Source organism: Enhydra lutris, unplaced genomic scaffold, assembly GCF_002288905.1.
Source record: "Enhydra lutris kenyoni isolate GAN:26980312 unplaced genomic scaffold, ASM228890v2 scaffoldscaffold9, whole genome shotgun sequence".
Taxonomy (NCBI): domain Eukaryota; kingdom Metazoa; phylum Chordata; class Mammalia; order Carnivora; family Mustelidae; genus Enhydra; species Enhydra lutris.
The window spans coordinates 60,933,331-60,948,116 of NW_019154093.1; the positions used below are offsets into that span (position 1 = coordinate 60,933,331).

General features: G+C 41.6%; 1 protein-coding gene across 1 annotated transcript in view; it reads right to left on the bottom strand.

Annotated features, from left to right (window-relative positions):
- Window positions 1–7,264: 7,264 nt before the first annotated feature.
- The window catches only part of LOC111143055 (ALG14, UDP-N-acetylglucosaminyltransferase subunit), an 89,769-nt gene continuing 82,247 nt past the window's right edge, over window positions 7,265–14,786 (bottom strand). Inside the window, exon 4 of the mRNA XM_022496495.1 lies at window positions 7,265–7,851. Coding sequence (XP_022352203.1) covers window positions 7,621–7,851 — 231 coding nt within the window. The 3' untranslated portion in view covers window positions 7,265–7,620. The remainder of the gene's footprint in view (window positions 7,852–14,786) is intronic.

A 14,786-nucleotide genomic window follows, 5' to 3' on the forward strand; every position in this document is an offset into this window, starting at 1 on the left:
GCCAGAAACACTGTTCTGATTTTTGGTTGAATGGCTTGGCTATTAATTAAGTTTTCGGGCTTAGCAGCTATCTCGTTTTCTACATTCTTGCTGTTAATCGTCATATATGGGACACATGACTTCTGTTTCAATGCTAAAGTTTATTAGAGTGGAAAAAAAAGTTATTCAGGAAAGGAAAAGAGATTAGGAACCAAGTCCAACCAGTTGCTTATTCATCTGCATATGGTTAAAAGATTTAAAAGAATCCATTGGTTTCTGTTTCACTGCTACATACAGGCCAAGGAGCAAGGAGGAAAAAAAAAAGCCTTTTCCTATCCATGGTATAGAAATACGTTTTCTTCCTTTTGCCTTGAGGCAAGAAATCGTTTCCTCTCCTAATATTAAGCCAAGGTAACCAAACTTTGGAGAGACTGGCTCCTTCTGAAAGGTTATTGTTCCAATTACCTATTGCTTTGTAACAAATTCCCTCAGAACATAGTGGCAGAAAACAGGAGCCCTTTCATCTTGTTCATGGACTCTGTGGGTCAGAAATTCACAGGGTACAACATCTGAGCCTCAGCTTGGAGGACTAGAAAGGCAGGGAGTGATGAGAACGGCAGGGCTGGAATTGTCTGGAGGCTTCTCTCCTCACATGTCTAGCACCCTTGATCGAGATGACTCAAAGTCTGTACTTGGATGCGTCCGGGAAGCAGAACACCCACACATTGTCTCTGCGTGTGACTTGGACTTCTCGAAGATGGTGGCTGCATACTGAGAGGACATACCCAGGCGGAGCGTCCAGAGGGCAAACATTTCAAGAGACCAAGTCAGAACATCACTTCACACTCTTGCAGCATTCTAGTGGTCGGCAAGACACTCAGGCCAGTTTAGTTAGATTCAGAGGGACAGCCACCCATCAATAGCTCTTGACGAAGAAGTCAAGGTCCTACTGCAGAAGGCATGTGGATGGCCAACTGTGGACGATACAGTGGACTCAGTTGTCTAGGCTCTTTGCTGGTGTGAGGCCATGTCCTGAGGTGTCTCTAGTGAGGAAGTCCTGGAAAGAGTTATTTTGTGCTGAGACCATCTTCTTCCTCCAGGCCCCTTCCGTAGGCTATTTCATCCAGTTCTTACTCAGCTCTTCCCCAAAGCCATGCTTTGTCCCCGGCACCTTCAGTCTTTGTTTCGTCTTTGGCAGTGGGCAGAGGTGGAATCACAATAAACAAGCACATTCCCTGTAGCAGCTTCCTGGCGGCTGTTCCTAGCCTTCAGTTTGGTCTTTTACCCACAAATAGACACGGATAGACTCCTTTACTACTGAGGATGGAGAAATCATTTTTTTTTTTTTTTGGAGAAAGAATTCACATTCCTTAAAATTCACCCATTTAAACTGTACATACAATTCAGTCATTTTTCGTACAGAGTTCTACAACCACAACCACGATCTAATCCCGGAACACTTTCATTACCCAGAAAAGAAATCCTATCCCCCTTAGGAATCACCTCTATTGCCCCTTCCACAGCCTCTGGCAATAGTAACTCTACTTTCTGTCTATGATTTGACTATTCTGGACATTTCATATAAAGGGAATCATTCCATATGTGGTCTTTAGCGACTGGCTTCTTTCACTGACCGTGTTTCCAAGGTTCATTTATCCATGTTGTATCATGTCATGTATTTGCACTTCATTCCTTTCTGGGACCAAGTCATGTCCCATTGTATGGTTATACCACATTTCGTTAATCCAGTCATTGCTCAGTGGACCTCTGGGTTGTTTCTACTTTTTGTCTATTATGTAATGCCGGTATGAACATTCATGTACAAGTTTTTGTGTAAACATGTGCTTTCAATTCTCTGGAGTGTATAACTAGGAGCGGAATTGCTGGGCCATATGGTAATTCTATATTTAACTTTTTTTTAAGGAGCTGAGAAACTGTTTTCCACAGCTACTGAATAAGCCTGTGTCCCCGCCAGCAATGTATGAGGGTTTCAATTTCTCCTCGTCCTTGGCAACCCTTGTTATTTTCTGCTTTCAAGACAACTTTTTACTATAATTATCCTAGAGGGTGGGAAATGGTCGCTGCACTTAGTTTAAGGACACCTTTCTTCAGGCAACTTACGTTGGAAGTCACGTTGGTCACTTGGAGACACAAAGTTACTCAGGGCTTATTATGTGTCAGGTTCTGTGCTAAAGAGGGGTTATGTGTACCATCTTAGTTTGGTGCCCACAACTCTGTAAGGAGGGACCATCATTATGCCTATTCGACAGGTAAACAAACCAAGCACAGAAGAACTTGCTGGAAAAGTGATGTAGTTTGGAAGACATACATTTCCTGTATTAAAAAAAATTTACAAAACTTGGACCCTAAGGTAGGAGTTTGTAGTCCAAGTGGAAGGTTTGAAAAACATCCCCCCCAAAACAAAACACCTCTGGCAGATTGTAGTTGGCAGAATTCTCGATGGCCATCAATATTCCACCCTGTCCCATCCACACCATTATAATCCCCATACATTGGGGGCCTGTGAATACCATGGGCTATAACTCCCCTGATTATTTTACATTAATATGGCAAAAAGGATTTTGCAGATGTATAGTCCCTCATCAATTGATTTTGAGTTAATTAAAAGGTGGATTATCCTATGTGTGCCTGACCCAGTCACATCCATCCCTTAAAAGAGACAAACAGCAGTAGAGACTCTCATTGGCCTTTAAGGAACAGGTCACCATGAGTCCTACAACTACAAGGAACTGAAGTCTGCCAGCAGTGACCTGAAGAAGCTTGGAAGAAGGTCCAGAGTTCTGGATCTGAACCCAGCTGTGGCTGTCTCCTTGATTAGAGCCTTGTGAGACCCTAAGCAGAGAAGCAGGTATCTCCTGACTGGATTTCTAACCTATAGAACAGTGAGAGAACAGGTGTTGTCTGAAGCCTCTGATTCATGGCTATTTGTTACATAGCAATAGAAAACTAGTACATAGATCATTGAGTGACTAAAGGCTGACGGAGATGAAGTTATTGATGTGCCATTATGTAGGGGAGCAGTTCTCCAAATGTAGCCCAGGGGCCCCTGGGGTGTTCTCAAGACCTTTTCAGGGGCCCAGGAGGTCAAAGCTACTTCCATAATAATGCAAAGGTGTCACTTTCCTTTTTCTTGCCCATTCTCTCGGGATCTTACAGTTTTCTAGATGCTTCATGATATGTGAGGATGTCATTGCTCTGATAGCTAATGATATGTGTCCTGTGTATTCTCATGTTTCAGATATTTCCCTGTCTTAATTTCTAATATGGTAAATAGTGATGAAGATAGTCACCATAAACAAAAGTTGGTTGGGTCTTTGATAATTCTCAAGACTATAATGAGGTCCTGAGACCAGAAAGTTTGAGAACGTTGGTCTAGATGAGCTGTAACTAAGTAGGCCTAGACAAAGTCTGAAGGTGTGAGAATTTATATGGTTAGTCAGTGCCCGTGTTTGGACCAGAACTGTGGCAGCTGTGACCAAGAAGGGACCAAGAACATAAAAGTATGAGGTATAGTACCCAATGTAACATGAACATAAAGAAATAATTATCAGAAGCATTCATTTCTTCCCTCTACAGGTGTTTCTAAGAAGAAGGTACTGCGATATGAAGGTCTGTAGCTCAGTGCTAACCTTAGGTGTGGGTGGCTATGTCACCGAGGTGTTTAGAGAAGCTGAAACAAGGCTGTGAGAGATGGGGAAGTTTGTGGCAGAGATGAAATGGAAGTTGGGAGGGGAAGTGGAAGGAGGAGTACAAATATTCAAGCTTATCCTTCAGACTGCCGCTAAAACATCCTTCTTGGAGAGGTCTTTCCTGATATCTCTCTCTAGAGTACCCAGTACCTTCTTGTCCTTCACAGCGCCCTGTTCACCTCCTTCCTAGCACTTTTTTTTTTTTTTTTAAACCTAACCTAGCTGTTAAGGTAAGTCTGGCTGGAGCTAGAGTGCCTTGGTTCAAATCTTGGCTCCGCCACTTTCTAGTTATAGAATCTTGGATAAGGTCCTTAATCTCTCTATGCCTCAGTTCCTCAACAAATGTGCTAATAAAACAAGCTTAGGTTGTGACCATGGGACTGAAGAGGAAAGGGTGGGTGTGAACTAGTTCAAAGGCAGAACCAATAGGTGAATTCAGATGACAAGGAGAGAAGAGGATGGAAAGACAAGGGAAAAATCTGGGGATATTAAAAAAAAGGGGAGGGGAACCAATTATATATGGATCAAGGAAAGAGAGTACAAAACAACAATTATTCCAAAGTTGTTGCTTGAGAGAGATGACAGAGGCTAGCATCAGTTGACTACTATGGAAGGGAAAAGGGGAGCTATGTCAAATCCATGTTTAAACTGAGTTGGCAGCAAGAACGTAAGTGTAGAAAATTTGTTTTTAGAGCACTAGTGTGGCGGGCTGAATGGAAGAAAGTTTCAGGGCAGACAAGAAAATCCAGGTGTCTGCTCACTGCTGGACAGTTGAAATCATGGGAAAGAAATTCCACATGTCCCCACTGTATGGAGTGAGCTGTATGGAGAAGGACAATCTTCTTTAACCCTCATGATGATGTTCTTCCTGTGGATAAAAGAGGATTAAGACATTGCTGTCAAACTCCTTTTGGTGAGGTGGGACTTTGCAGAAGAAGTAAAGCACTGATTCAAAAAAAAAAAAAGAAAAAAAAAGAAAAAGCACTGATTCAGTCTAAGGAACCGTACAGTAAGGGGGTAGTACATTTCTCAGTTTGAATCTCACTTCGGAGAGCCAACAAACACGTTTCAAGCTGCTTTTATACGGGAAAGCTAGGGTCATCTCCTTTCTAGCAAGGACTTGCTATTCAGTCTAAAACCGTACAGCATTCCTCTTGTTGACATGGTTTCATAGCACTCTAAGTTCCTGGCTAAAGCTTCCCGTGATGACTTTTGGATGTTCTATTTGAAATAGTTAGACTTTCAGCTGAGCAAGCTGCTGAAACCCTTTAGGACAACTGAACTGTAGATAAAAATCTTCCAGGGAAGTAGGTGTGGGCAGGATGTGTGGTTTCCTTGTCTCCCATTTAAAGACTGATGCAATTAATTTTTCGTGAACAGTCTCTTCCAGTAAGAGGTGCATTCCAGACTGTTTCCAGAGCAATCAGAAAGGACAAGCTAACTACTTAGCTACTGATCTTCAGTTTGAGTTGAGACTGGAGCATGATGTTTTCCAAGCTGCACCCCTTTGCTAGTGTGACCTTGAGGACCTGAATTAGCCATAACAACAACACACAGCCGGGCGGGCGCTTGTTTACCAAATAATCCCGAGCAAACCTCACTCTGAATGTGTGCACGGCAGTTGGAATCCAGGAAGATAGTCCTAAATTTTTAGTGATATAACACATACGAGACTTTTTTCCTCTGACATTCCAGGCTAACCACTGCTTAAGTTAAGGCTCTACAGAACATCTGGGACATACATTTCTGGAAAAAAATGATGGCATCTTTTCTAACAACTCTCCATGGCCTAAGCACTGCGCACTCTGGCCTGACAGGAGCCCCCGCAGCAGGATTGGGGTCCGGGGAGCAGTGCTGGCGCAGACAGGCACAAACAGAACAGAACACAGTCCAATTTCATACATCAACTATTTACCTAAAGCCACTTAGGAACAAAGTGCAGAGCAGAGCAAAATGCAAAAGGGAAAAAGGTACATGCTGTTATCCCCTTTAAAAAAAAAAAATCACTTTCTCTCTAGAAAAGTAGAGAAATGTCTACTAGAAATGTCACCTGACATTCCAGGCCTTTCCATCAATGGAAGCAGGGGCAGCACCTAACGTTTGACGATTAAAGTCAAAGCACACGACGAACTACCTCCTGGCTGCCCCACGGCCACTGAACCAGACAGCAAAATAGTTTCCCTGTTCTGAGAGTTTTCTCAGCCGAACACCTAGGAAAATGTCCTAGTGACAGATGTGCTTACTTTATCCAGAGAAGATCTGCCCAAAGAGCAGTAAAAGCTAGATCAGCCTCGGCACGTTGACTGTACAATCTCTCAGGCAATCATGCATTTTCATGGGCACTCCCTCTCTTCATTTATTTCTTACCATCTAGTAGATGTACATCATACTTCGGAAACAGATTTAAGAGGAGAAAATAAAAACCTCAAATGCTACAAGAGGTCTTCTCCCTGTTAAAGAAGAGAGCTTAGAAGGAGGGGACGGAATTCCCATTTGTTGAGGAGCTGCCCGCCCACACTCTGTGTTGTATTTCTGTTGGTAGTCGACAGCGTAGCACAGATTCTCAAGCAGGACCAAAGAAATAATTTGTGGGGATTGGTGCAAAATAAAATGCGGGTCCCTTGTTCCACGTCTCTTAAGAAATCTGAGAGTGACAGTGGAGTATGAAAGCAAGCACAGGGCCCACCTGAGTGTGGGTCCCTATGTGATGATGGCACATGCCACAGGCCCCTGAAACGGGCTTCACTCACCAGTCAGGCTGCTGGGGCTGGAATCTTGGCTTTGCCATTTACTGGTCATGTGATCTTAGACAAATCATCTGTAACAGGGGGATAATAACTGTAACTGAGTTGTTATTAGGATTCTGCGAGTTAATATTTGAAAAGTGATTAGAAGAATTCCTGGCATAGAGCACGCCCTCAAATAAATGTTTAATACCAATATATTCTACTGAGCCTAAACATCTCAAAATGCCAGGGATGACGACAGCCTCACCATTGTGAATTTACTAAAACATTAAAAAAAAAAAAATGTTTTGAGAGTTTGGATTCCTGAACCACAGAATCACGTTTTTAGTACTATGACAGTGGTCACCTTTTAATTTATTTTAACGATTCAACAAGAGATTTCAAACAATCTTCTGGATTGAGAGCAACGACTCACAAAGCAAAACTGAAGACAAAAAAAGATCCTGGTTTATGCTCATGGCTCTGGAAGCCTGTGGAGTGCAACTTGTCATGAAGCCCATGTAATATGACTGCTTCCTTTATGCTCAAAGGATTCACTAGGGACTTTACTACTTCCATACAGGAAACAGAGCCTCCTGTATCTGAACAAAAACTAAGAAATATCTTTCTTTTCTTTTTACAATGCAGAATATTGTAAAAGAAAAAAAAAGCTGCAGAACAGGAAATGTTGCTAATCATACTAATACTATATTTAGCTGTAGGAAAACTATTACTAAAACAAGTCAGAAGATAACTTGCAAGTAGTGATTAAAAAAAAATTTGGTGCACAGAGGCATAAATACTTAATGGTTTATTAATGTTTGTTTTATTTTTAATTTAATTTTTTCAAAAGATTTTATTTATTTGAGAGAGAGAACACACACGTGTGGGGGGAGGGGCAGAAAGAGAATCCCAAGCTGACTCCATGCTGAGTGGAGAACCTGACATGGGGCTCGATCTCACGACCCTGAGATCATGACCTGAATCTAATGCTTAACCAACTGAGCCACCCAGGCGCCCCTTAATGTTTGTATTATAAGAGCACCTTCAGTCTCCTTACTGGATTATTTACACATTTTTTACTCTTCACCACCAATAATTCTCAGGACCTGCAGAAGCCTTTACAATAAACATGTAGTTTTTTCTACTCCAGTTATAATAAATATGGTTGACTGCAAAATTCTAGAGAAGTAAGCTGTCATTTGTCAAACAATTCGCCCGAGGTACACAGACTTGGGATACTTTTCCTTAAGAGCCGGCCATTGAACAATGAAGTAATCGGAGAGGTGAAACAGAATCTTTCCGGACAGGGATAAATGTTCTACTCGGCAGATGCTTTCAACATAGACAATGATCACTTTCTTTATTCCTAGTATCCCAAGGAGAAGGGCAGATATGCAGATAGGAACACATGTTCCTGGTCCATTACACAACACCTTAAAAAAAAAAAAAATGAAGGTCAAATTAACATAACACCAATCTGAATGAGGCATTTAAAATGAAAAACAGTCACATCTTAGAGGAGATTTTTTTATTATTCTAACCCTTGAATTATTTTGTGTCAAGATCTAGTATGAAGCAAACACATGCACTCAGGAGCCAGGCAGGGCTGTGTTGCTGGCTCTCCTGCTTACCAACTGTGTGGCTTGGGGCAAACAGCTTAACTTCTCTGGGCCTGAGGTTGTGCCCTGTGCTACCAGAGGTGTCTAGCAGAGCCAGACCTAGTGCTCAGCCAGCGTTCATTGGACCTGTGTGTGCTGCTCTTCTCCAGATGTTTTGTGGAACTTGAATGTCACACAAAAACACAGAAGACAGATAAAGTCAGCTGTGAGTCATTGTTTTCTCATGTATCAACTTGTTCTTACTGATTTTTAAAAATCATCTTTCTAACAGCTGGAGCACTGACATGTAAGATATAGGAGAAAAAATGTCTTTAAATGACTATGTGGAGTATCTTTGTGGGATATAGAATCATTTTTAGGAGTTCAATTCAACAAATGGGATATTTGAGAGAAGGCTACGAAATGAATGAGATATTTTCCTACAGAAAATTTAATCTGTGCTTGTGGTCCAGAGAGTTTAATGCTTTTTAATTCTGCTAAGTTTTATAGAAAGCCGCTGGTTAAAAAAAATTTAGTTGGCAAAAGCAACAAGAGAAATAAAAATTCGACTCCTAGAGCAACTGAAAAGAATTTTAGAAGTCTTTTAAGAAAATGAGAGGAAACCTATTTCACAGAATTGTTGGTAAGATAATTTATTATTACTTTCAGAGAAAAAAGTATTTGCACAAACATCTTAATCATATGCTCGTACAGATAGACTGAATTAGTAAAACCTAACAAAGCATTTTTTTAAAGTAGGCGCCATACCTAGCATGGAACCTGACCCGGGGCTTGAACTCATGACCCTGAGATGAAGACCTGCGCTGAGATCAAGAGTCAGATGCCTAAGCAACTGAGACACTGAGGTGCTTCAATAAAGCATCTTTTTATACCACAAATGATAAAACAGGAGAGTTGTGGTTGTCTATGTATGCCTATTAGGCATTATCTACCACATCACATGATCTTCCCAGAACAAAGTCCACAAAACTTATCAGACATCAAGAAATCTTAGAGTTGAAAGGGTCCCCAGACACACTGCCCCACCATCTTGGCATTTCAGATTCTCCCAGATGGACAGACAACCTGTCAGGGCTGTCAGGCATCTCCAGGGCTCTTAAAGGTTTGATACAAGTTATCTTACCTGGGCTCCACCCTTCCTGGAGGCATGACCACCTGGCACACCACTCACAGAACTTTGGGAAGAGAGAAGGTAGCCTGCTTCAGGTGAGAACCAATCTTTTTTGTGCCATCCTTAAAGTGTCTACCTACAATTTAACTCCCTGTCTTTATGAGGAATTTTTATTCAGTTTTTCTTAAATCACCAGCTACTAAGCTGCTTTTCAGACTAGTCTTCTTTAATCCCTATTGAGTTGCCCCTAGAACCTTTCTTCACAGACCCTTAAGGCAGGGAACTAGAAAGAAAATGGGACTGAGAGTCGGGAACAGGGTTCAGCCAGCTTGGGCAACAACAGTAATGAGAGTCACCACCTCGGCTCTCACCACCACTCTTTATCAACAGCTCATGGTGGCCAGGAACGGTCCTAAACATTTCACATGCATAATTTCAATTACTTCTCACAGCAATCATTTGAGGCAAGTTTTATTGTCCCTTTTGTAGAAAAGGAAACTGAGGTACAGAGAGATTGGGCAAGTTGCCTTATCAAATGTTTAGGAGTGGAGGAGTTCTTTTTTTTCCCTAAAGATTTATTTATTTGAGAGAGAGGGAGAGACAGAGAGCACAGTGGGGAAAGGTAGAGGGAGAGAGCGGAGAATCCAGAGCAGATGCCCTGCTGAGCATGGAGCCTGATGCGGGGCTCCATCACATGACCCTGTGATCAGGACCTGAGCAGAAATCATGAATTGGATGCTTAACCGACTGAGCCAGCCAGGCGCCCCAGGAGTGGAGGAGTTCTAGTGCTTCAGTCACTTTTTCTCTTGTGACTCAGTTACCATACACCAGGGGAGACTGGACTGAATGACCTTCCCTGTCAGCTCCATGATTCTTTTTTTAATTCAACGATGTTAATTTGCCTCTAGTGTTGTCTTATGCCTAAATTACAAGATTGTTCTGAATCTTTCAGGGTTTAGAATTCCAAAAATCCTATTAATGCAAGGTTTCTCAATAGTGGCATTATTGACATTTTGGACAGGATAATTTTTCATTGTGGTGGCCTGTCCTGCACATTGTAGGATGTCTAATAGCATCCCTGGCCTCTACCCACAAGATTCCAGTAGTCAAGACAATTAAGAATGTCTGCAGGCATTGCCAAATGTCTGCAGTGGGGAGTCACTGCATTAATATGTTCCCTAAACCTGGGATTATTTGTTGCTTTTCTCAATCTTTTTCTCCATTGTACAGAATAAAAGAAAACCTACAGCTAAAAAATAACATAAAGATTACTTGTTGGGTCTTCAATGTCACAGAAATATTTTCATGTTTGTTGCCATTAAAAAATGTACATATCCACATGTGTTCATCTCACTCTCTGTATATACAAACTGCGAACACCCTGATAGAAATGTCTGTATACAGGCAGGGAAATGACAGGGCATTAGTGGGAGATGTATAGCAACCTGCTATAGATCAGAAGCAGAGACTGAAGATAAAAGTCAAAGTTAAAGGTATTCATTTGTTTACCTCTGTCATATCTCTATTTTGAAGCACCTTACTATATTAAGTCCTAGGTATGATAAAACCATAAATCAAGTATTTTGAAAAAGGGCAAATTAATCTCAAGGAAAATTTAGGCTAAGGAAAGCTATTTTCATTAATCACAGGTTTTAATTCTGAGTTTTATAGAAGCCTAGGCAAACACATTTAAAAATTGTGGATTATGGAGTTTCCGCTATTTAATGAAGGAGATCAGAAAGTCTTATTCCAAGCATTGAACAAAACAGAAGTAAAAAAAGATGTTAAACAATGTTACACAATATAATGGTTGACGATGTCTTTTAAATTTTATAAAAAACACAGAAATAATCTTTATATTTTTATTTCTTAAATGGACATTATTGATCAATGTGGAGGGCCTTGCTTTTATTCTCTCTTCTCACTACCTTGAAAGCTCCTTATGGGCAGGGTCGATGTCTTGGACTATTTATATTCTGTACCTGGAACAAAAAAGGCACTCACTGAATTTTTCTCAAAGGAAAGAGTGGGGCATAAAGGAGGAGGGAATCCTTTTTTGTCTATTGTACATGGAGTCAAATGCTTTATTTGCTATATTGAACTCTGTAACTCTGTCATATGCACTTATCATAAATGTAATGACTGTTAACTGACAGCTTTTAAAAAACCATTCCCCCTAAAAAAAAAGCCCTAAAACAAACAAACAAACAAACAAACAAAAAATCCCAAGCATCCCACATCCATTTGCCTTTTCTCCAGGGGAACCACTGTATCTGTCTCTCAACCTAAGTGCTGGGGTAGACTCCATACTCAACTCTAAGGAGAGGACCTATGACTCCAGTCTAAACAGACACGGCATCAAATTTCTCTGACAAAAGTCATTTGTTCAGGGAAGAGCACCTCACCCAGTAAGAAATCACAAGATATAGTGGGACATTTGTTGGGGCTGCTGAGAGAGCAGTGCTTTTTCTACTATCCTGGGACCTAGGAGGGGGTAGGCCTGGCACCGTTAACATTTGTCTTGCTGCCATGAGAATGAAGCCATCACAAAGTAGAACAGAGTGGAGCTGAGAGATGAAGACAGGCCAGGTCCCAAAGGTGGCATTTATGATCCATCAATCCAGCTGTGCCTGAAGGAAACCAGATCCCTCCCTAGACTTGCCAGGTATGTGAGGGAATACATTCCATTTTTGCTTTAGCAGTATGAATCAGGACTTCTGTCACTAGTAATAAAAAGTGTACTAACTGACATGGCCCTTTATTTTGTCTAACTCCCTGATTAGCCTCTGACTATTTGCCGTGCCGGCTGGTAGGTGTTCAATACGTGCCTGCAAGATGAAATAACACATCAATAAATAAACTTCTCTGAGAGTACAAAATCCAAGAGCTGTACTAGGACTAATACAACTTATAGGTTTGGAGAACAGAAGGAGGTCAGGGCTAATATAAATATGAATCACAAGGGTGGATGAGCCGGATCAAGGATCAATAGTTACAAGAGGATCGTTGTTCTGTAGATTTGGGTCACCACAGGTCAAGTCCCGTTAGCTGAAACACAACATCAGCGTGTATGAAGAGATGCAGTTAACCTGGGTAGTCTGAACTTAGCTCCCCTACACAGAAAATGGGCCAGGGCCTTTGGGGTCCTGGACTGGTTTGAAGATAAGAGACCATGAAGTTGAGAGTGAGCCAACAGGGAGCATAAGAAGGAGAGACTGAAAGCCAGATGGAGAGTCCGATTCTGCTGACTCTAATTGCAGGGAATGGACAGAGAGGCAGAATCTAACTCTTGAGGTACCGCTGGCCTGAAAGCCAGACTTTGAAACAGCCTCTTGCTGGTGGAGGCAGAGGCTGGAGAGAGCTCATGAACCACAGGAACAGAGCTGCAGGGAAGGTTCTGTGGAGCTCCTAGGGCCATGGATAAAGCTGGAGAACTGGAGCCCGCTGTCACAGCTGAGTAGGCTCAGATGGGATGTCTCCATGGAGGTCACAGGATTCAAAAGCAACGCTTCTGTTTATAGGATATTGGCTCTACTTTCTAGACAGGTGAATGGGGAGATGTGGAAGGGAGCAAACACCAAGGTGTAGGAACAGTCCAGAGACGCAGGGAGAAAAACAGCTTGGATGTAAGGCTTAATAGGAAGCAAAGTCAGATGAGGGGCTTAAGAATGTACCTTCTTATTTTAGAAAGATAAGAAAACCACAAGGTCATCTGACTTAGCCTGCCCAAACAGTGTGCCAAAGATAAGGAATCGATGTTTCTCGTAGTCATCAAAGCTACAAAGATAGAGATCCTTAGGTGTGGCCAAGAGAAGAGTAATGGAAACCTCTGATAAGGCTATTTCAGCAAATCTTTGGGCTAAAATACAGGGCAGGGGAAGAGTGAGCCCAGGAGGAGGGAAGCTCCAATAGGAACTGGGTGAGGTAGCAGGAACCAACGACTCTATGTGAATATGAAGAGCAGTGGGAACACACTGGTGGGGAGGGAGGAACTTACTGTACAGAAAAGAGTGAGTTCTTTCAACACCAGGATCAAAGAGTTAGAATCTGGGGTGTTTAGTTTGAGGTTGGTTTGGGAAAAACTACTTTTTGAGGACATGACAAGGGATAAAAATGATGGCACCAGAAGTGTGCCCCTAGCCAATTTTCTTTTAAATACTCGAATAATTTTCAGCTCAATGTGAAAACTACAAAAAGCATAAAGAAAAAGAGTAATCCTTCCAATCACATCAATCTGTTAACATTCTCTTTCAAAGAATGTCTTTATATAAACATTTATATATTTTACTATAAAATAGGATCGCATGTGCACACACATAATTGTGAGAGCTTGTATATAAACATTGTAAAGTTCTGTTTAGCTATGATTTTGTGTGCTATGCAAAGTTTAAAAAAAAATCCATGATTTTTAATGATCGTACATACTTAATCCTATGGATATCTCATAATTCAATGAACTTTTCCCTTATTGGTAGAAATTAAGACTGATACGGTTTTTTTTTTTCTCCTGTTCTAAGTCATGCTGCTTAAACATCTTTGTATATAAATCTGTGATTCTTAAGGTTTTAATTTTGCATTGCACTATGTTCCAGAGTTCTTGCTGAGGCAGAGGTTAGAAGAAACAGCTTCAAGGACTTAAGGAAGTTGTACAAAGTTTAATAAAACAACTGTCATGAATTGGGAATGGGCCATGCGGTGTTTTGATTTTGCGCCTTCCTAAATTTGTTTGAGCAATTTCTCACTGAACTGTGGCAGCAAGCTGAGCCCACCTCTCAGAGCACAAGTGAGACTCCTTTCTGGACCCGCTTTGTAGCTCGTGGACAGGCCAGTAACCTGGCCAGATGTTTCTGCCTAGATCTGACCAGGAGCTAGTGGTATAGAAAAGCAGCTCTGGAGGAGACACTTTTCTTGTGGCAAAGGTGCCATTGCAAGAGTCTCCTATCCAATTCTAGTCATGACAGTGGCCGTGTTCACTGTCTAACAGTGGCGGCAGCACTGTCCTCCCAAACCAGCCCTATGGCCATGGAATTTTGGCCATGGTCCTAGCTGCTCAGTTCCTACCTGGTCCTTCCATGTTTTCTAATCCTACTGTATTAGCTTTCTCAGTAATCCTGAGAGCTCTTCTTTTAAGGTTCTGAACCCAATTCCAAAGTGTTTGTATGTGTGTGGGGGGGTGGTTTCCCTATACACAACACCAAGCAGTTTTCGGATACCAGCAGTCTAACTGAGAATTCAACTCAGTCTTGACATTATCTATCCAGAGATAGTACCAGATTCCACAGGTTAAAGGTTCAGTCCTGAAAGACTGGCTCTCACCCCTCACTTCAGACACCAGTAGAAAGCCCCAGGCTGTTACCTGTGCTTCTGACGGACAGGCTATAGACTGGAAGTTAGAACCACCTCCTCCCTATGTTCTTTTAATTTGCTAGAGCTGCTTGCAGCACCAGGGAAACAATTATACTCACCATTTTTATTAAAGGATATGATAAAGGATATGATAAAGGATATGAATAAACAGCCAGATGAAGAGATTCATAGAGTGAAGTATGGCATGCCACTCTCCACAATCTCCCAAATGTTCAGAAGTTCTCTGAACCCAGATCTTTGGGCTTTTATGAAGACCTCATTACATGGTCAT